The sequence below is a fragment of the Argopecten irradians genome, chromosome 3, assembly GCF_041381155.1.
Source record: "Argopecten irradians isolate NY chromosome 3, Ai_NY, whole genome shotgun sequence".
Classification (NCBI taxonomy): domain Eukaryota; kingdom Metazoa; phylum Mollusca; class Bivalvia; order Pectinida; family Pectinidae; genus Argopecten; species Argopecten irradians.
Genome location: NC_091136.1, coordinates 11,822,018 through 11,845,424, shown reverse-complemented (window position 1 = coordinate 11,845,424; position 23,407 = coordinate 11,822,018). Strand labels below are relative to the sequence as shown.

Here is a 23,407-nt window from a genome sequence, read left to right as displayed (position 1 = left end):
TACACCTCATATTTAAAGAGTATACTACTTTAGCATTTTTCATGTTAGTTGTACAATCATATACTCATTTTATATGATTTAGTAATAATACATTCATTCTTATTGATTATGTATTTTTTATTGTTAACGATATAAGCACAAACGGAAATTCGAGAGTGTGCATTCTGGGTAGGGCCTCTTTCTCACATGTGCTCTCAGTAAAATGGTTGGTACTTTTTCAGTCGAAGATTTTAACAAAATATGACTTAAAGGCATTAGTTTACAGTTGCTTATGTGAAGAGATACATTATTTATGTAACTATTTACTTCTTGGATATGGTGTTAGTACTTATATCTCGTACTGAATCAAACGTTTGCAAATATTGTTTGGTGCACGTGTTGCCCAGGGTTAACGTTACTGCTAGTGAGCATATTTTTCATCTTCCTGTAGGTAGCAATGCTCAACCATATTTTTTTTATGACTTTATGCAGTCAAACTGTATCTAATATTGTTTGCCTTGTCTTTCTGATCACAACACAGCAAACAGATTGAAAATTGGATGAAAAACGAAGTTTTTATACATTTTTGAAAAAACGAAAATCCAACCTCCCAAAACTGCTTTTTTGTTAAATTTGAAAAAAACATGTACCTCGCTCATCCTCGGAAGTTAAATAGGATTTTGCTATTACTTTTTGCATATATATATGCCAACTGCAATGTTCTACTAAAAAGCAGATCATTCTTTCATTTTTTTCTGCAAGATATTACAGCTTATATTATTTAATAAGTCCAGTAACAGTGCAGGGCAAGGGCTTGGTGGGAGTGTGACATCACTGTCGCTCTCAAATAGGTCTTGTGAAAATGGATTCCTACCAGGCATAACATAACCATAATCCATAATCATTTCTGTTTACATGAATCATACATTTGGAGATTTTTAGCTCACCTGGCCCGAAGGGCCGGTGAGCTTATGTCATGGCGCGGCGTCGTCCGTCGTCGTCCGTCCGTCGTCCGTCCGTCCGTCCGTCCGTCAACATTTCCTTTAAATCGCTACTTGTCATAGAGTTTTGCATGGATTGTAACCAAATTTGGCCACAAACATCCTTGGGGGAGGGGAAACAGAACTTGTATAAATTTTAGCTCTGTCCCCCCTGGGGCAGGAGGGGCGGGGCCCAATAGGGGAAATAGAGGTAAATCCTATAAATCGCTACTTGTCCTAGAGTTCTGCATGGATTTTAACCAAATTTGACCACAAACATCCTTGGGGGAAGGGGAACAGAACTTGTATAAATTTTGGCTCTGGTCCCCCAGGGGCAGGAGGGGCGGGGCCCAATAGGGGTAAATAGAGGTAAATCCTTTAAATCGCTACTTGTCCTAGAGTTCTGCATGGATTGTAACCAAATTTAGCCCACAACATCCTTGGGGGAAAGGAAACAGAACTTGTATAAATTTTGGCTCTGATCCCCTGGGGGCAGGAGGGGCGGGGCCCAATAGGGGTAATAGAGGTAAATCCTTTAAATCGCTACAAGTCATAGAGTTTTGAATGGAATGTAACCAATTTGGCCACAAACATCCTTGTGGGAAGGGGAAAAGAACCTGTATAAATTTTGGCTCTGACCCCCCCGGGGCAGGAGGGGCGGGGCCCAATAGGGGTAATAGAGGTAAATCCTTTAAATCGCTACTTGTCATAGAGCTCTGGAATGGAATGTAACCAAATTTGGCCACAAACATCCTTTGGGGAAGGGGAACAGAACTTGTATAAATTTTGGCTCTGGTCCCCCGGGGGCAGGAGGGGCGGGGCCCAATAGGGGTAATAGAGGTAAATCCTTTAAATCGCTACTAGTCATAGAGTTCTGCATGGATTGTAACCAAATTTGGCCACAAACATCCTTGGGAGAGGGGAAACAGAACTTGTATAAATTTTGGCTCTGTCCCCCCCGGGGGCAGGAGGGGCGGGGCCCAATAGGGGAAATAGAGGTAAATCCTATAAATCGCTACAAGTCATAGAGTTCTGAATGGAATGTAACCAAATTTGGCCACAAACATCCTTGGGGGAAGGGGAACAGAACTTGTATAAATTTTGGCTCTGACCCCCGGGGGCAGGAGGGGCGGGGCCAATAGGGGTAATAGAGGTAAATCCTTTAAATCGCTACTTGTCCATAGAGCTCTGAATGGAATGTAACCAAATTTGGCCACAAACATCCTTTGGGGAAGGGGAACCAGAACTTGTATAAATTTTGGCTCTGGTCCCCCGGGGGCAGGAGGGGCGGGGCCAAATAGGGTGTATAGAGGTAAATCCTTTTAAATCGCTACTTGTCATAGAGTTCTGCATCTTTTTTTGCAAGTTAATGGAAACACAGTTTTTTTTATTAGGCCTAAAAATATACAAAACAACAATCTAAATGGACAACTATAACCCATTCCCTTGTTTTACATTCCCCCCCATATACACTCTTTCAAAAGGGTTGTTGTTGCAAATTTTCTGAAAAGAAATTACTTTATAACTATTTGTTTACGTCCAGCACTTTTTCATTTACATGTACTTCATTAACCCTGCTTGGCTCTCTGGCACTGCATCCAAAAGGGGTTTGTCTGGTTAAAAAAAATTTGGCTATGGTAAACAAATTTGTTAAAACTGAAAAAAATTAAAATAATTAACTTACCCCCCAGGGGCCTGAGGGGCGGGGCCAAAAGGGGTCAATATGTATTTGTAAAACGACTTCTTCTCATCAATGCAATGGAGGTTTTATAGGGTGGGGATTCAAAATTGTACAAATGATGGGGCTGAATCACCCCGGGGGCCTTTCTAGGGGCGGGGTCAAATACCTTTGTGCCTTGGCTATTTCCATAGCGACTTTTGAAACCAAGCATGGGATAGCACCCATAATGCAATTAAAAATTATAGGGTGGGGAATCAAAATTGTACAAATTGATGGGGCTGACCCCCCGGGGGCCTGATTCGCGGGGTCAAATGGGGTCAATTTTACATTTCCCCCATATAAACGGGATTTCTCTGAAATGTAAGCATGTTGCACTCATAATGCAAAAATACATGAAAAGGGTTTAAAACTAATGGTACAAATGATGTTGACCCCCCGGGGGCCTGAATTCAAAGGATTATAACAATGGCAATTTGGCTATTTCCATATAAACGACTTCTTCTCTGAAACCAAGCATGGGATAACCCATAATGCAATGGTAGGTTTATAGGGTGGGGATTCAAAAATGTACAAATGATGGGGCTGACCCCCCGGGGGCCTTGGGTTTGTAAATGGGGTCAATTAGGCTATTTCCATATAAATCTTCTTCTCTGAAACTAGCATGAGATAGCACCATAATGGGTAATGGTAGTTTTATAGCGTTTTGGGATTCAAAATTTACAAATGATGAGGCTGACCCCCGGGGGTGAGGGCGCAATTTGGCTATTTCCATATAAACGACTTCTTCTCTGAAACTAAGCATGGTAGCACCCATAATGCAATGGTAGTATCTTTATATGGGTGGGATTCAAATTGTTGCAAATTCATGTGGCTGACCCCCAGGGGGCCTGAGGGGCGGGGTCAAAAGGGGCCAATTTGGCTATTTCCTCATAAAAAAGACTTCTTCTCTGAAACTAAGCACGGGGATAGCAAATAATGAATTTAGAAAATTAAGAAATTCAAAATTGTGCAAAATATCTGACCCCCCGGGGCCTGAGGGGCGGGGGTCAGTGGTCATTTCCATATAAATGTTTTCTCTGAGTCTTAAACATGGGATTAGCAAAATCATCAATGCAATGAAATCCTTTTTTTTAAGGTTTGAATTTTGCGTTTTGTAAATGATGGGGCTGACCCCCCGGGGGCCTGAAGGGCTTCCGGATAGACAATTTAGCTATTTCTATAAAGACTTTTTCTCTGCAACTAAGAATTTCGGATATGATAATGCAATGGTTAGCATCCTTGGGCTGCATTGAAATTGTAATCAAATATGTAGGGCTGATTCCCGGGGGCCTTATCGGCAATAGATCATTATCAAAAGGTCAATTAGGCTCTTGATATAAACATTTTGCTTTCTGAAACTTGAAAATGGAATGTGTTATCCTACTCCGACCAAAAATATCTTCAAACTTTCCTCAAACAAAATGGGCCCCCGGGCCTAGATTGTATGGTAACAAATTTGATTTTCCAAATTAAATTAATTTTTTGTAAGGTGATCAAGTATTTGCTTATTTTTAAATGATCTGCAGTCATTCTTGTAACAATGGCATTTCAACGCTTGATTAGATAAATTTTTGGGCGGGGGGGGGGGGGGGGCCGACATTTAAGATTATTAGAGACTATTACCAGGAAAAAAAAGGGTCCTGAGCTGCATCCCATTTAGTAAAATGCATTGAGTTCCATTCTAGACTCTTTGATATTCGGACATTTGATTAATGTTGAAATTGTACAAATGAATCCCTACTCGAACTTCTAAACTATATTCTGGGAAAATCAATCAGGTTGACCTAATGTCTTGTAACATTATTTTAAATCATAAAAAGATCTCTGAAAGCAGTAGTTCCCATATGGCACACATCGGTATGAAGCTTTTTTTCTGAAATTGCGACATATTTAAAATTAGTGCGCATGTATTTCTGTATTTGCGGGGGAAGAACCATCCCATTTTCATTAAATAATGTCATGTTCCATTCGCTATTTTGAGCAATTCCATTTTGTCAAATTAATCGTGTCATTAGGGATTATCACTGGTCATTAAAAAAAAATACAGAAATTGAAAAAATAACTAGAACAGTACGGGCATTTTGACCGGCTGAAATTCTAAAGTTTAACATATTTTAACTGTCCTAACTTCAATATAAAATAATCATGTATTTACCCCTAAAATATATTGCAATTTTTCATTGAAAAATACGGCGAAGTTGTTTGTCAAATTCCGAGAAATGACACCTGTTGACACATATTGCGTTTGTAAAACAAGTGCACACATTCAGTCATTCAAAAATAAATTAATTTTTTAGCTGTTCCGGATTGATTTTTTTCACATACATAAGACGATTACCTGCCCTTTGGTTGAATCGATTTAGGAAATCGAAATGATCATTTTATAATTGAAACTCTGTGATTTTTTTTGTAATTATAACATTACTCCAAAATTTAGTCAAATATCTTTCGATTTACTCAAACAAAAAAGCTTCCTAGACATGTGACAACAAACAATTTTTGTGTTATTTTCCGTTTAATTAAACCATTTTACGATTGAACATACCTGGTACTCTCTCTTTGATATTCGGACATTTGATAGATGTCTCTCTCGAACCTTCTAAACTTTATTCTGGAAAATCAAGTCAGGTTGACCTAACTCTTGTAAGGGTCTATTACAGAAATGTTCCAACTGCAGTAGTTCCCATACTGGCACACATCGCTAGTGGATATATTTTTCTCTCCATACGACATATATTATTTAGTGACATGTATTAAAAACAAAGAACCATCCCATTTTGTAAACAATGTCATGTTCCATCGCTACTTTGAGCAGCCATTTTGAAAGTCCCTCGCTGTCACATGACCACTATAGTGCGTTCCAGATAATGTCTATTACACTGAATGGAATAAGGTTATAGAGGTAATGAATTTTTTATTGAAACAGACTATAGTGGTCATGTGACAGCGGGGGACATTCAAAATTATATTGCTTTGATATGGATGATAGACGTTTCCAGTTGTATGGTTTTAATTCAATTTTGCTTGTTGTGAGCATTTTTAATGGCTTAAAAATTTACTTAATCAGCCAATAAAAGAAAAATGGTGTTCCCGTTTGTAATGTCACTTCTGATTGGCTGAGATAATGGTGTAATGATTTCATAGACAAAAGAGTTCCAAAATGAATTTCGAATATTCAAGAGATCGAAATATAAAGATTAATTTGAATAGATTTTCCATGTAATGGAGATATAACACAAAATCTGAGTGTACTCTAAATAAACCGCTTCTAAGAGTACACTCAGATTTTTGTGTTATATCTTCATAACATAAAAAAATCTAGCCAAGTTCTTCATTAAATGATTTCAAACTTCCTTTGATTTATGTATGTAAGTATGAAAATTATCTATTTTCCTTCAGGGAGCCAAAAAAACCGACACTAAGGGGGGTGCAAAGGGTAAAGCCCCAGCCAAGAAGAAGGAAGGTGGTGGTGGCAAGGCCAAGAAGAAGGTTTGTTGGGCAAATTCAATAGTGTTCACTGTTCCATTGAATTTGGATAAGAGATTTTGCAAGATTGAAAAAGGAATTGTGATTTTAGATGAAAATTTCATCAATATAATACACTATCTGTTTATAAAAGAAAATCAGCACTGCACAAATTAGATTAGAATGCTATTGAAAGAAAAACCACTGACACTCTACAAAAGATAGTAAATGTAATTGCAAATGGTCATAGTTTTAATTTGATATTGTTAATTTGTTTCCCAAATATTGTATGATATTATATATAAATGTATGGTTATTCATCTTCTGCATTAATTAATTGAAAGTTCGTTAATGTAATTACATGGTTATTACTAATAACATGACACATTTCCTTCTGTAATTTAGAAATAAATTCACAAAAATATTTGATTCTGAATTACAGAAGTGGTCCAAGGGAAAAGTCAGGGATAAGTTGGCCAATTTGATCCTCTTCGACAAGGCTACATATGACAAGTTCAAGTCTGAGGTTCCCAACTACAAGCTTATTACACCCTCTGTAGTTTCTGAAAGGATGAAGATCCGTGGCTCTCTGGCTAAGGCTGCCCTCCGTGAGCTTCACAAAGATGGTAGGTATTGTTGGCATACACACTACTCGTCAAACTGTACTGAAGGATTAAATAATTTCACTCGCCGATCTTATGCATCATGCTGATTGTGATTTTATGACAGTACAGTCTTTCTGGATATCAACCTCATCTTGTTTTAAAAGAAAAAGAATATTTAGACTTCTGTAGACTAAATTTGGGAGGCAGAGAGTTCATATGATAAATAGCTGTGGTGTGCTTCAATAAGTAATACACAATTATAACGAACCGGTCATAACAATTAATTCAATGGTCACTAGAAGTTTGTTGTAGCCATGTTCCTTACTGTAACCTCATTGAAATTACTTAAATTTTATAAAAACTTTTGATCATATATGATCCTTAAAAGCCTTCAAGCAACATATATATGTTTTTAGCATTTTGAAACCAAACCTATACAGTAATCATAATAACCACATTCTTAAATAAGATATTTTTTTTAAACTGTTAAAGAGAGAAATTTTGATGTTGCTGACAGACATTCAGATTTATAATCTGTATGAGGCTTAATATCCAAAACTTTCCTATATTATTTAAAACATTTATGGATTCAAAAACAAAACCTAGTGAAAGTGGATGGTGCTAAGGGATTAAATACTTTCACTCGCCGATCTGATATTTCATGGTGATTGTGATTTTATGATGGTACCATACCACACATTCATATAAATTTTTATTCCTTGTAGCTAAGCAAATTGATCGGAGATATTCTTAAAAAATGAAACATGCAAACAATGTTGTCTATGAGTTTTTAATCTTTCAATCAATGATGTGGTATACAGTTTATGGAAATCTTGCTTCACATCGGTTTTACACTGCAATGTTGCCCTTATGAGGCCGCAACCTGATCACTTGATTTTAAAATGAATAAATTAATGCATTCATTAAACGATGAATCCCTCTTACATATTTTCTAAAATTTAAAATCATCAAGTGAACAACAGAACTGAACGGGTCACAAGCAAATGCACAGTACATTTATTTATTCTAAATAATGTGCTTACTCTTGGTTAATAGTAAATATTTGTTTTAGCATAAATACTAGAAACAGTACTGTATGATTAAATAATTTCACTTGCCGATCTGATACATCGTGATGAATGTGATTATATGACAGTACATTTTGCTTCCTTAGATCGTCTGCAGTCAACAATAAATTTCTTATTAAGATCTCCCATCTATTGGTAAGCGCACAAAAGAAATTAATTTAAACAAAATATGACCCTTTAGAAATTTAAAAGACAACATTTTTACCTTTAGATTTGTTATTAGCTGTCTATAGATGCTTGTTAATTCTAAATTATAGATGTTTTAAATGTTTCTGAATCGTATTCAGAAGTTATTGTAAATACTTCGAACATTTTCCAATTAAGTGTGATTTATAATTGTACAATTTGCTGTCCACTGACTTACTACTTAAAACAGTCAACAAGGAAAGCCCCTCTGTTTTGTAGAGCAACAAAATCAGTACTGTATGATTAAATAATTTCACTCGCCGATCTGATACATTGTGGTGAATGTGATTTTATGACAGTACACAATGAACATATAACCTGCTGAAAGTTCTATTTCCATTTCTGCAGTTTCAATTATTATGAAACTTGTGTAGACTATATTATAATTTGATAATTAAAAATGCTCCACTGCTGACAAATGGTATTTTTTCGCTGTCAAAAAACAGGAGCAGACAAATGAGGTTTTCATCTTCAGTTACAAAAATTACTTACTTTAAGCTATTGCCACCATTGAAAAGTTTAAGCTTGTAAATTTACTTAAAGATAAAAATATTGAAAGTAATTAATTGCCTCCCGAAAAAATTCTGTGGCACTTTGTCCTATATGGAATGAAATAATAATTGTACATATATCAAAAGCAAAAAAAAAATTATTTCATATTATTTTTTGAGTTTATTAGACATATATGTACACAAATAAACACCACTTATTATTAAACAGATGAACATCGTTTATGCTCTGTCGGCGATGGAGCATCTTTAAATGATACAAGACAGGATTAAATGAAGTGTATCAACAACAAAAAAACTGATTCAGTAAAGAATTTCAAGTTACAGTAAGCACAAAAAGAAGGGGAAAAAACGCTGTAAAATTGGCTTAATCACAGAAGAATTTACTTATTTCAGAATCCTTTAACTGTGCTTTAATCAGAAAGTTTCTTAGTCTCGTAATATAAGTTATATTTAGAGTACTGTATGATTAAATAGTTTCACTCGCCGATCTGATACATCGTGATGAATGTGATTTTATGACAGTACGCAATTAAAGTGACTGTGTGGTGAAAGTTTAAATTCAATTTCAGCAGCTCCATGGTTTATAAAAGTTGTAATTCTATAAAGCTGATTCATTCAAGCTAGGAAAATTATCTATGAGTCACATATCAATTGTCGTTTAAAGATGCTCCACCGCCGACAGAGCATAAATATTCCTCATTTGAACAATAAGTGGTGTTAAGAAGTGTATATTCATGTCTAATTAACACGAAAAATAATATAAAATAATTTATTTTGCCTTTGGTGCTTGTGCAAGCAGTACTTCATTCCATATAGGATATAGTACCACGGAATTTTTTCGGGATGCAATTAATTATTTTTCATATTTTTAACTTTAACTAAAATTAGAATCTCGAACTTTTCAATGGTGGTACTGGTGTAAAATTAGTAACTTTTGTAATTGAAGAAAAATGCTAAATCTTCTGCTGCTGTTTTTGATAGTGGAAAAGTACCATTCGTCAGCGATGGAGCATCTTTAAAGGGATTCCCTGAATGGACACTTACAATATTGAACAGTTTCTCAATTAGTTTGTTCAATCAGAGTACCCCTTGTACATGTACTGTATGATTAAATAATTTCACTCGCCGATCTGATACATCGTGTTGAATGTGATTATATGACAGTACTGTTTTTCTGCCCCTTTAATATGACTACAATTAAAGAATGATACATTTGCTGATGAAAAGATATTATAGATCTTTTCAAGATGAATTGAATTAATTCAGATTGATATATTTAGAATAAACAACATATCACATTTAATTACTGTATGATTAAATAATTTCACTCGCCGATCTGATACATCGTGTTGAATGTGATTATATGACTGTACTGTTTTCTCTCATTATCAAAATCTACTGTTTTAAAAAGTCAACATTTATTGTAAATCAACTTATTTAATTGGTGACTAAATTTGCAAGCAAGATTTCCGAGTCATCTTGGGTAACGTTTTAAAGCGATATATATTTCATGGTTTCTTGTTGCCCTCAAATATTAATTTATGCAAAAATAAGCTGGTTTATATTAAAGAATGATATACATTATTAAATGAAATGAATATTAAATGATAAAAAGATATGATTTCTCTTCAATAAGACGCAGTACAGAATGATTAAATAATTTCACTCGCCGATCTGATGAACCATGGTGATTGTGATTATATGAAAGTACTGATGGTGAAGCTTATTTCTCCAGTGATTATTTCTGGTGGATCTAGTTGAATGATTAGTCTATCATTATACAGTATAGTTGCAATTGGTTATACACAGATTACAGACATCTTTTAGAAAACTGGCCTGAAAATTGTGATATTTCTAAGGTGTATAAAGACTCATTCAATATTGCTTGAACTTTCTCTGCAGTGTATTGTTAAGTGCTTTGTTTTTGTGTATTTTCAGGGATGATCCGCCTGATTTCCAAGCATCATTCACAGCTCATCTACACAAGAAACACGACAGACGAGTGAAGAAGCAGGACCTATACAAAATAAATAAATAAATAAATAAAAACCACTTCTTTGTTGTATACATTTAGTTTACCATCTTATTAGGGTGGAGACTATTTAACTATTCCAAAACTGATTCAGTGCGCTTTTATAAATATTGCTGTCATTTCTTAAAGATGCTCCACTGCTGACAAATGGAATTTTTTCACTATCAAAAACAGAAGCAGACGATTACGTATTTTTCTTCAGTTATAAAAGCTACTTTACGCCATTACCACCATTAAAAAGTTTGAGCTTCTAATTTTACTTCAAGTAAAAAATACGACAAATAATTAATTGAATCCTGAAAAAATTCTTTGGCACTATATATCATATATGAAATGAAGTACTGATTGCGCATGTACTAAAAGCGAAATAAAAAAAAATTATATTATTTTTTGTGTTAATTAGACATGAATAGATACAATTAAACACCAATTATTGTTAAAATGATGAATATCATTTATGCTCTGTCGGTGGTGGAGCATCTTTAATTTTAAACCTAATTTTCAATGACCATGAAATATTAGATGTGTTTACTGTCGGTAAAAGTGAACAAAACAAATAGGTAAAATAATATACTCAAAAATATTTCACATTATAGCACAAATAGTATTACAATGTAGTTGGATATATATGGCAGTTGATGCCTTTACAATAATTTGTTAATTATCAACCAGAAAAAGTACTGTAAAAACACTTGGTTAAAGCAAGAACATAACTTGCAAAAAAAAGCCCTAGTCTTGTGACCAAGCGTGAGAATTCCGTTAAGCTCGCATTGTCTTGACTAATGTCATTTCTCGCAACAAAGAACAAATTTTAACACAAGTTGTACAAGGAGAAAAAAACCAGTTTTAAAACCAGTCTACACTTTTCTTTCGAGAAATCGGAGCCAGCACTACTTGATTTTAACTAGGGGACCTTCATAATTTGATGGCACGCAAAGCATCCCGAGTATATTTAGTGTGTCAAGTGCATGTTTTTGGGAGACTAGTATATTCTTCCCAATTTTGGCCCACCATCATCAGGTAATTATGCATGTGGCAAAGGTGGTATCGAGTCTGCTCTTACGATCTCTACACCTGTGGACTATCTCATAGTAAAACTGGAGGCAACAGAACAGTACAGGTAATTAAGTCCGTTGATGTACTTCAAAAGAGCTGTATAAGGTACACTGTGGTTGACTGTGTGGCTTTGAAGGCGTCGCTCTCTCTGTAGTCTTCAAAGGAAATCTTTGCTAGCCCGTGATTGGTCAAATGTTTCCCGCTGAGCTTTCTTCAAATCCACTATGAGTTAGTCAATGGCATAGTGTAGAGAATTTAAGTGATTGGAACTCCTGGAGTATCAAGGATGCCCTGGACTACATCATAGTAAATTTAAAACTGGAGGCAACAGAACAGGTAATTCAGTGCTTTGATGTATATCAACAGAGCCGTATAACGATACTTCAAAGGAAATCTTTGCTGGCCTGTGATAGATCAAATGTTTTCGCTGAACTACCTCCAATTTAACCATAAGATAGTTCAGGAATGTAGAGGTCGTAAGTGCTCGGAACCCCTGGAGTATCGATCATGTTCTAGACACTTTTGTATTCAGATTATAATTTAATTCGTGCCTTAGCATAACCGTTTCTGTAAAAAAAATGTTGACAACAGAAGTATTGTACAATATCCAACAACAGTGATATTCTAAATAAGTCTATACATTACATATCATACGACTGGATTTTTCTATTTATTCACACTTCCTCCTGTCTCGCCATCATCTCTATGGCGCATTCCACACCATTACGCCTCTCTCTCCAGTTCACTCACCGATTCAGCATCACCCATCATCTCCGACTAATCCCTCACATCACAACATAAGATGCCCCAAGGAAATAATCGCCGAGTCCTATGAGAAGTCGCCTAGCCATACCATATTAGGGACCTTCGATCCACCCATCGACGAAGGAAAGGAATGCAGTATTAGTGCACTGTAGCACCCTATATTTGCATCGGGGCAAATATGAAGACAGGCCAATTAGGGTTTATGGTAGCCCAAGATACTCTGACACCGACACCAGACTTAGACATTATGACAGATAAATGTCTGGTGTAGGGCCAGAGCGCAGTGCTATATCAAAAGGTGGAACTCGCAAGAGGCGATTTGCATACTATTAGAAAATGGCGACGAGGAGGAATATAAAGTTGCGTAAAGGAAACTATTGTATTGACATAACATAAAGTGCATGCATGATAAAATGGATTGCTATGAGAAGATAAATTATTCAATTGTTAAAAAGACCAAGTTAAGTGACGCTTCTCAGTGGTAAAGTTTTGTAAGCAGCTCAATCGGAGATGACCTAGTCCGATACTAAACGGTGTCGGTGAGTTCCAACTTTTGATATACCACTGTGCTCTGGCCCTAAACCAGACATCAATCTTTCATAATATTATGTCTAAGTCTGGTGTCAGGGCCAGAGTATCCTGGGCTAGGTTTAGGGGATCCAGAACTTGTATTTGAAAGAAGAAAGAAACATATATATAGCAACTGAAATCGATCTTTCTAAAGATTAATATTGTTAATACACAAAAAGTCATATATTTATATTGCATTTCTGTACGCAAATCAACGCTTAACTATTTGAACAGAACCCATTGAAGTAATTTTAGAACATTCATAAATTAACTTATATAATTAAGATATATATATTGTCACTTACTAAGTAGTTGGATTTTTTTTTTATATTATTATTTCTTTGTGAAGACAATCCCAGTAACTCTGATTTCTTTCTGTTATATTGTACCATTTTCTTGTACTTATTTACATGTACTTGTACTTTGATTTACAGGGATCATAAACTGTTTCAAGAGGAAAAGTATCGACATGTATTCATGTTTCACCAAAAAACATTGCATCTACACTATTTCCAATATCAGTAAAAGATAGATTACAAGAACCCGAGTACGTTTTAGTACCTCATCCCCTTTTATTTCACTTTATATAAAACAAATTTTCAAAACAATTGCACTATAATTCGCGATGAAGGTTAAAAGAAAATTTCTCATGGGTGTTGTGTATACATATAAACGTCATGAACGTTATCTCATGATTCAATGGAGTCGGGGGTGTCAACATCATTTACGATCTCTACTTTGCCTCATTGATTGATCATTCCACAGGGACTCGGCACAAAATTTTTAGTAGTTTAACCCCTGAAGACCAGCATGAGCCGAGAAAGCGCTAGGGCAGAAAAAACTGTTTTATAGTTGTGTATTTGTATACATATAATATACATTGTATCTCTATTATAGTATCATATAATCAATGAATGAATTATTACTATATAGTATATATTATTTTTATTTTTTTGTGCTATGAGATGATAATTTTGTAAATTGTGGTAACATAATTATAAATCCCGTAAACATCATCATAATCGCTTCTGAACAAAATTAAAAGTGTCTCATTATTCAATGTTTTGTGCAAATAAGAGTTTTCTCATTCACAAGTAAGTTGTCATATAGAATCCATCTATGTATAATGTGTCTCACTACAAAAACAACACATGTAATTTTGAGCATGTTAAGAGTTTATTCAGTCAGCGTACTCTTACACACTAATGTACACCATTTCACTCCCTTTCCTCACTCAAACATGACATATAAATAAATTTTACTGAAGGGGATTAAAATTTTCACTTTCTCACTCTTGAACATCATTAACCAAAGTATAAAGCACTGTCAATAGCATATACTCCTGTCTCAGTATCTAATCATAAGATACTGTTTAGTGTTATTATATTCCGTCTTTGCATATTACAGAGTTAGCTCCCTTGTCGGTAGGTATCGATTGTTAAATCATTATTTTGTGAGCGCAATTCATGTCGTTTTCTTCGAAATGTATGACATTATGCTCGAAAACACATGACGTCACAATCAATACCTACCCGCAAGTGCAGATAACTCTGTAATATGCAAATTCGGAATAGCATATCATAACATCTAGCGAACAGGATACAAAATCAAAACATTTGTTCAGAAGACATGGTGAGGAAGCAAAAACATAAAGGACATGACATAGAACAAGCTTGACTCACTTGGATCATGTCATTGTGGATCTGGGTAGAACAGAGGTGTTCAGACACGAATGTTTAGCTGACCACACAATGGTGGGACTATGGTACTTGTACATTGTATGGCAGTCGAACGGTCTAACTGAAGTAAAGATGATGATCTAACTCAAAGCAAAACACTTAATGTTATATATGTTTAAATAAAGAAAGAGCAAGTTTGAAGTACTAGTTAGGGTGACAATTAAAGTATGATAGTTGGTTATCTTGTCAAATGTTTAACATTGTACTTTTTAAACTTAAAATCAGGGCTGTTTATATTTAATAAAACATAGCTCTGTTAATAACAGTGTGTTTTATTCTAATGACCATATGAAAAAAAAAAAACATGACTTTCATCGACACAAGATCTAGATCAAAAGATTATAACATTTGTTTATACATACATTTTGGTTTATTCATATTAATTATATAGGTCCAGGAAAAAAATGATGGAAGAAGCATGTAGTCATACCTGCTTAGTTTTATCATTTAACACACAGATTTAAAGAATCAAATACATCTCAAATTCAAATACCAGTCATGCAACTTCAAACAATGAAGTGTGAATATTGAGAAATTACACAGAAAAATTGTAAAGAACTGAACATTGTATGTAACTCACACACAGACACCTTATACAGTTGAACACATTATCAGATTATAAAAGTCATGGCCATGGCACAAAGTTTTTACACAAAATGTTAAAAAAACAGTCCTACCTCAATGTGATGTAGATACCATAGCAATCATAGAATATGGGGCCCGCCCCCCTTGGGTTTATATTGCAAAATATACCCGATTCTAAATTTCAATAGGATCTTTACTTGCTATGCTGTACATCTTAAAAAATTGTCATTTTACATATTTCAATTATTTGTTCTTGGGTTTTAATGGCATTTCATATTCACCTTCTATTATTATCTAATCAGTCAAGCTTAGCAAACTTGTCTTGTAAAAAAGGTAAACATCTTGAACCATGTGGATGCAGTTTCTAATCTCTGGATTTTTTTAAAATTGTAATCAGCTTTGGGTGTTCCTATCACCTGATCACCCAGTGTCTGTTACAGAGGTGTCCACATATATAATTTACATAATGTCACACACATCCACACTAAGAATCTTTGGCTACCAGCACTCCTCCAGATTTTACCTCCTGATCTTGTTTATCATTCTCTTTGGACTCCTCTCCTTTTATCTTTAGATTGTGTTGTTCTCTGTATTTGTTTATCTCTTTTCCTTTTTCCTCCAATTTGACATTTAATGTTTCTATAATCTTTCCCATCTAATAAAAAAAAACAAATATAAATTTGAATACCTACATGTATTACAAACATTGTACTATATATATATATAAATAAGAAGAAACACTAGACTTCCTCGCTAGGCCTAGAAAAGTCTAGTGTTTATTCTTTTTTTATATACACCTTCACAAGGTACAATATTTTTTTCGCTATACATAATGTATATATATATGTATGATCCTATCAGCAAAGGGAGGAAATCTAATATTAAACTCACTCCCTAGTATTCAATAACTTTTATCATTTTTAATCATTTTGATCACATTGGATATCAATTTTTTGTCATAAATATTATTCAATCAGTAGAAATCCTCTGAATAGAGGAAGAGTAAATAATCACATCATACAAATAATGGAAAAAACAGCACTATTTTCTGTTTATTTAGTTTAACTTGGAACATAATCAATAACAAGAGATCCCAGAGGGATCTTGGCACCCACCAAAGAATGATCTATGTCTGCTTTTCAAACTTTGATCTATGTCTGCTTTTCAAACTTTTACTACATATTAGTACATATGCAATTTGAGAAAGATCCTTTGAGTACTTTCTGAAATATGTAACAGTAACAAACTTTAATTATGAAAATCCAAGATCGCAACCTGTCGGATGGATCGGTCAAAAAGATGGCCGTAACAAACTTCAATTGTCAAAATCCAAGATGGTGGCCTGTCGACCATCTTGTTGACCTATCGGTCCCAAAATGCAATATGCACAACTAGGGCCCTAGGGGAAACTGAACATGAAATTTGAGATTCCTTCATTACTTTCTGAGAAATAGCGGTAACAACTTCAATTGTCAAAATCCAAGATGGTGGCCTGTCAGCCATCTTGTTGACAGATCAGTCCTAAAATGCAATATGCACAACTATAGGGCCCTAGGGGAACCTACATGTGAAATTTGAGAGAGATCCCTTCCGTACTTTTTGAGAAATAGCGGTAACAAACTTCAACTATCAAAATCCAAGATGACTGCCTGGCGGCCATCTTGTTGACCGATCAATCCCAAAATGCAATATGCACAACTAGGGCCCTAGGCCCCTACATATGGGATTTGAGAGAGATCACTTTTGTGCTTTCTGAGAAATAGCAGTAACAAACTAACTATCAAAATCCAAGATTGCGGCCTGGCCGCCATCTTGTTGACCGATCGGTCCCAAAATGCAGTATGTATGCACAACTAGGGCCCTAGGGGAACCTACATAAGAAATTTGAGAAAGATCCCCTTTGCACTTTCTGAGAATTGTGGTAACAAGAAATGTTAACCAAAGGACGAACGACGGACCACAGAAGGAAAGCGATTTGAATAGGCCACCATCTGATGATGATGGGCTAAAAATCAATGATTGACTAATTGTTACCTGGTCTTTGTTGGAGACAAGAGCAGGTAATACATCTTTGACTGTCCTCTCCACCAATACACCACCTACCATTCGGAAACACTTCCTGCCATCTTCAACTTCCTTCAGTGTTTCAATCACCAACCTTTTAACAGAAGGGTATGTGGTACTGTGATACATTTATACTAAATATTCAATACAAATCATGTGACCATAAATTTTACTTGATGTCAAAATTATGCACAGCAACCTATACTGAAAAATTGAAAAGATAGATCAGGATATCACGTCCATAACTATACACTGGTGTAAGACAAGTCAATAGATAGATACTCATAATTTACACATATCAGTACGTGTTACACATATCAGTACGTGTTACACATATCAGTACGTGTTACACATATCAGTACGTGTTATGTCTGGGGCTGATGACAAAACATCAACAACACGTGTTCGCCATTATAGAACTACTTTTTATTGACTAACAGACAGACAGGTTGTATTCTTACGTAACTAATGACTGGAACCAAACGATATAAATCCGGATCATAGCAAACTCAATACATAACGGTACGCACCAAGGGTAGTTTCACACTAACCTGTTTTTCGGGGTGTCAGCTGTTAGAGATCATGTCTATTCCACTTGGCTAATTTATAGGTGTTTAGCATGCTGGTAAATCAAAGACCCACTATAGACTAATGCAATAGAGAAAGGTAAGGTACTCCTCTGTGATGCAAAATCAAGTAATTTAGATCAAAGTGCTGTAAAAATTATGTAAAATCTAATCTCATTGGCAGAGTTAAAACCAACCGACCAAATAAATATATTTGTTTTCACCTGATGTTTATTTATGTCAAAGCCTGTTATCGTAGGCTGCCGAGTTTTCAGTGTAGCGAATAGACAATTTTGTTTGCAAACAAATTTCTTGATTATGTCCGACTAAGGGAAATTTGTCAATTTTAACAGTTTCAAGACTGTTTGTGGAAATTGTTATCATATTGAAGTTTAAAGTGAACAGTCGGGCAAGGATGGCTAAAGTCGGTAACAAGAGGCCCAGAGGGCCTGTATCGCTCACCTGGTTTGTAATGCCAAGTAATGTTCTGAATACAGGTTCATTGTTTCTTTTCTGAAGGAATTTTAATATTAACCTCTAAATCCCCTATTGGGCCCCACCCCTCCCGCACCCAGGGGGTCAGAGCCAAAATTTATACAAGTTCTGTTCCCCTTCCCCCAAGGATGTTTATGGCCAAATTTGGTCACAATCCAAGCAAAACTCTAGGACAAGAAGTGATTTATAGGATTTACCTCTATTTCCCCTATTGGGCCCCACCCGTCCTGCCCTCGGGGGGCCAGAGTCAAAATTTATACAAGTTCTGTTCCCCTTCCCCCAAAGGATGTTTGTGGCCAAATTTGGTTACAATCCATGCAGAACTCTATGACTAGTAGCAATTTAAAGGATTTACCTCTATTTCCCCTATTGGGCCCCGCCCCTCCTGCCCCTGGGGGATCAGAGCCAAAATTTATACAAGTTCTGTTCCCCTTCCCCCAAGGATGTTTGTGGCCAAATTTGGTTACAATTCATGTAGAGCTCTAGGACAAGTAGAGATTTAAATGATTTACCTCTATTTCCCCTATTCGGCCTCGCCCCTCCTGCCCCCGGGAAACCAGAGTCAAAATTTACACAGTTCTGTTCCCCTTCCCCCAAGAATGTTTGTGGCCGAATTTGGTTACAATTCATGTAGAACTCTATTACAAGTAGCGATATAAAGGATTTACCTCTATTTCCCCTATTGTGCCCCGCCCCTCCTGCCCCCTGGGGACCAGAGCCAAAATTTAAACAAGTTCTGTTCCCCTTCCCCCAAGGATGTTTGTGGCCAAATTTGGTTACATTCCATTCAGAGCTCTATGACGAGAAGCGATTTAAAGGATTTACCTTTATTACCCCTATTGGGCCCCACCCCTCCTGACCCGGGGGATCAGAGCCAAAATTTATACAAGTTCTGTTCCCCTTCCCCCAAGGATGTTTGTGGCCAAATTTAGTTACATTCCATTCAGAACTCTATGACTAGTAGCGATTTAAAGGATTTACCTCTATTTCCCCTATTGGGCCCCGCCCCTCCTGCCCCCGGGGGACCAGAGCCAAATTTTATACAAGTTCTGTTCCCCTTCCCCCAAGGATGTTTGTGGCCAAATTGGGTTACAATTCATGTAGAACTCTATGACTAGTAGCGATTTAAAGGATTTACCTCTGTTTCCCCTATTGGGCCCCGCCCCACCTGCCCCCGGGGGATCAGAGCCAAAATTTATACAAGTTCTGTTCCCCTTCCCCCAAGGATGTTTGTGGCTAATTTTGGTTACAATCCATGCAGAACTCCAGGACAAGTAGCGATTTAAAGGATTTACCTCTATTACCCCTATTGGGCCCCGCCCCTCCTGCCCCTGGGGGATCAGAGCCAAAATTTATACAAGTTCTGTTTCCCCTCCCCCAAGGATGTTTGCGGTCAAATTTGGTTACAATCCATGCAGAACTCTAGGACAAGTAGCGATTTATAGGATTTACCTCTATTTCCCCTATTGGGCCCCGCCCCTCCTGCCCCGGGGGGGACAGAGCCAAAATTTATACAAGTTCTGTTCCCCTTCCCCCAAGGATGTTTGTGGCCAAATTTAGTTACATTCCATTCAGAACTCTATGACTAGTAGCGATTTAAAGGATTTACCTCTATTTCCCCTATTGGGCCCCGCCCCTCCTGCCCCCGGGGGACCAGAGCCAAAATTTTATACAAGTTCTGTTCCCCTTCCCCCAAGGATGTTTGTGGCCAAATTGGGTTACAATTCATGTAGAACTCTATGACTAGTAGCGATTTAAAGGATTTACCTCTGTTTCCCCTATTGGGCCCCGCCCCACCTGCCCCCGGGGGATCAGAGCCAAAATTTATACAAGTTCTGTTCCCCTTCCCCCAAGGATGTTTGTGGCTAATTTTGGTTACAATCCATGCAGAACTCTAGGACAAGTAGCGATTTAAAGGATTTACCTCTATTACCCCTATTGGGCCCCGCCCCTCCTGCCCCTGGGGGACCAGAGCCAAAATTTATACAAGTTCTGTTTCCCCTCCCCCAAGGATGTTTGCGGTCAAATTTGGTTACAATCCATGCAGAACTCTAGGACAAGTAGCGATTTATAGGATTTACCTCTATTTCCCCTATTGGGCCCCGCCCCTCCTGCCCCGGGGGGGACAGAGCCAAAATTTATACAAGTTCTGTTCCCCCTCCCCCAAGGATGTTTGTGGCCAAATTTGGTTACAATCCATGCAGAACTCTATGACTAGTAGCGATTTAAAGGAAATGTTGACGGACGGACGGACGGACGGACGGACGGACGGACGGACGGACGGACGGACGGACGGACGGACGGACGGACGGACGGACGACGGACGACGGACGCCGCGCCATGACATAAGCTCACCGGCCCTTCGGGCCAGGTGAGCTAAAAATGGTGTGAATGTATCCAGTATAATTTCTTATGAAATGGAAAAATAAAATCTCTCGTCAAAATATGTCTGCGTACGAAGAAATTAATTTAAAGTATGGAAATTCTAAAACGTCCTCCCGGCTCACTATGTCCGTGGTTACATTTCCACGCAGCCTCGCTTTCAATGCTTTCAACTTTTCTTTACTTTAATGGTCAGAACTGGGAAACTAAGCATAACTTGGCCGTCGTATTAATATGTGAGAACTTTTGGAAGGCCAATGAACGCATTTAGACTGGTTTTCTTTGCCCGACTATTCACGTTAACATCTTAACTTTTAATTAAGACCAAAGCTGTTGAGATGTCTGGTCTGGATATTTTTTTACGGAACTTTGAACTAAATTACCCAATTTACCCAATTTTGCATCACAGAGGAGTTCTCGACCTTTCTATTATATATTAGTCTATAGTGGGTCATTCACTTACCAGCGTGCTAAACACCTATGGTTAATTGAACAGATTTACATCCGACCCACCAAATATTGCATTTGTTTGATCATCCTAAAACCTGTTCATATGCCAAGGCATGCTTCGTCCTAACTATCATTTATTTAGTGAGGAAGGGTATTTCTTGCTTTAAAAGATTAACCTGCACATTAATATTGTATTAATGAATTGAAAATTATCTAAGGATTTAATAATTAATATAAAAACAAATTATTAACTCCATTCACAGAGTATGTCACCGACAGAAAGAAGTCTTAACTCTTCAGACTTGGAGGAGGTATGGTAGCACTGAACTAAATCCCAATATGAAAGTACTCTTCACATATTAGTGGAGATACGGAGAGATCATTCGATAGCGAAGACCCGGTACCTGTACGGATAACTGTAACTTCTCGATTCCGAAATAACTAAAATTCTCAGTTGAGTTGATTGAAGAGTTCAAGTATTGAACAGTGCTATGAAGAGTATTGTCTAGCAAACTGATGGCGATTTGTATTTACGCGATAAAACTTACACAAAGTCGAAATGAGATCACTGCCTCTTAGGGCTGAAACGATTCATCGCGATACACATTGAATCGCGATATTTCTATGTCGATACGATTTTACGATACAGTCTTGTCGTTTCGGTTCGATACGATGCAGTCTTTACACTCACACTTGAAGCAATAAATCTTAGCCATATCAAGATTATCAGACATGGGATCAGACCCAAAAGAGGTATAAACACTTTCTGACCATCTCTCCGCCTGTTTTGATTAACAGCCTGAGCCTATTAAGCCTGGTAGTGAGCTAGTCCTACTAAAGTGCGTCTGTTGCAGAAGTCGACCAGCTGGTTGCGGCCGATTTGGAAACAAGCCACCAATATTTAAAGCCCTTACAATAAATGTAATGACTACAGCTAGTAAGAGTCGCATCAATAGCAAACACTTTTCACATTTGTTAATGATTTACTCACGTTTTCAGTGTTAAATAGGCCTACATTGTCTGATGGAAGTCATGAAATTTGCAATCGTAATGGCCGCCATTTTGGCATTTGGTAATTGTAATAAAGGAATCGGATAGGTATAACAAACCCGGATTTCAACTAAATTTTATTACTGATATATGGCCTACTACTCAAATGTCAATGAATTTTACTGGTATAAAAACAATTTGTATTGAAATTTCATGAACACAGAGATTTTTTTTCTCTTAAACATTATTAAATGTAATAATTTAATTAGTAGGTCAAAAGATTGTTATTAGTATTTTAGGCATATAGCTAGTTGTTTTGAGAACAAGCTCACAATAAAATGATAATTATTTATAATTTTGAACCCTGTTCAATCAATTTAAAGAGATATTTAAATATAACATTTAAATAAGTATATTATTGCTTTAGAAATATTTCAAGTATACAAATATATGAACTTAGTATTATTATTTTTTGTTACAGTTAGATGGCTACATATACTTATATTCAAGTCATCAATTTTTTTACCTTTTTTGTAATAATTGGAGAAATTTATGTATATTTACATCAAACATTAGGTATGATTTATTTGTACATTTTAAAAATCCAGAATTAAAAAAACTGTTGAAAACGCAAGATGGCATAAAACAGAAGTATCGTATCGAAAATAATCGAATCGAGAGGCATGTATCGTGATACGTATCGTATCGGAGTACTGGTGTATCGTTGCAGCCCTAACTGCCTGTCACTTGTCAACTTGACTTGTGTTGTGTATCATAGAAACACGTGTTAACGACCATGGGTTGAAATTCTAGTAAACTAATGTCCAATATAGGTTAAATTAATTATTCCAATCGATCAGAACTTACTCATGTTCCTTCATGTCCATCTCTAGCTCTGATATTTTGGTCGCAAACGCTCTTTGTTGCTGCCGAAGCTCCTGAAAGCCTGCTACAATTTGCTCAGCTCCCTGCTTGCCTTTCGCCGCCATCTTGAATAGTTAGAATAAATTTTCCGGATCAAAATTTTAGTGAAATTATATGAAACAAAAAAATGGAATAAGTAAGGTATTCTTGATAAAAACTATTTTACAATATTTTATCCTTTCATATTCAATATATTTCTCTTAAAGTATAATATTAGTAGAACATTTCCTATTTCAAAAACTATAAAACGTTCG

At 36.4% G+C, this 23,407-nt stretch overlaps 2 protein-coding genes across 2 annotated transcripts; one reads left to right on the top strand and one right to left on the bottom strand.

Annotated features, from left to right (window-relative positions):
* The first annotated feature begins 136 nt into the window (after positions 1–136).
* Positions 137–10,587, top strand: LOC138317557 (small ribosomal subunit protein eS25-like). Its single transcript, XM_069259310.1, has 4 exons — positions 137–205; positions 6,079–6,168; positions 6,587–6,770; positions 10,474–10,587. The coding sequence occupies exons 1-4, from the start codon at positions 203–205 to the stop codon at positions 10,539–10,541; spliced, it is 345 nt and encodes a 114-aa protein (XP_069115411.1). The 5' UTR covers positions 137–202; the 3' UTR covers positions 10,542–10,587.
* A 4,888-nt stretch (positions 10,588–15,475) lies between these two features.
* LOC138317556 (prefoldin subunit 2-like) lies at positions 15,476–23,244 on the bottom strand. The gene is made up of 3 exons (XM_069259309.1): positions 23,097–23,244; positions 17,317–17,440; positions 15,476–15,937 (listed from the first exon to the last, which is right to left on the bottom strand). Exons 1-3 carry the CDS (start codon positions 23,216–23,218, stop codon positions 15,767–15,769), a joined length of 417 nt encoding a protein of 138 aa, XP_069115410.1. The 5' UTR covers positions 23,219–23,244; the 3' UTR covers positions 15,476–15,766.
* Positions 23,245–23,407: the final 163 nt, after the last annotated feature.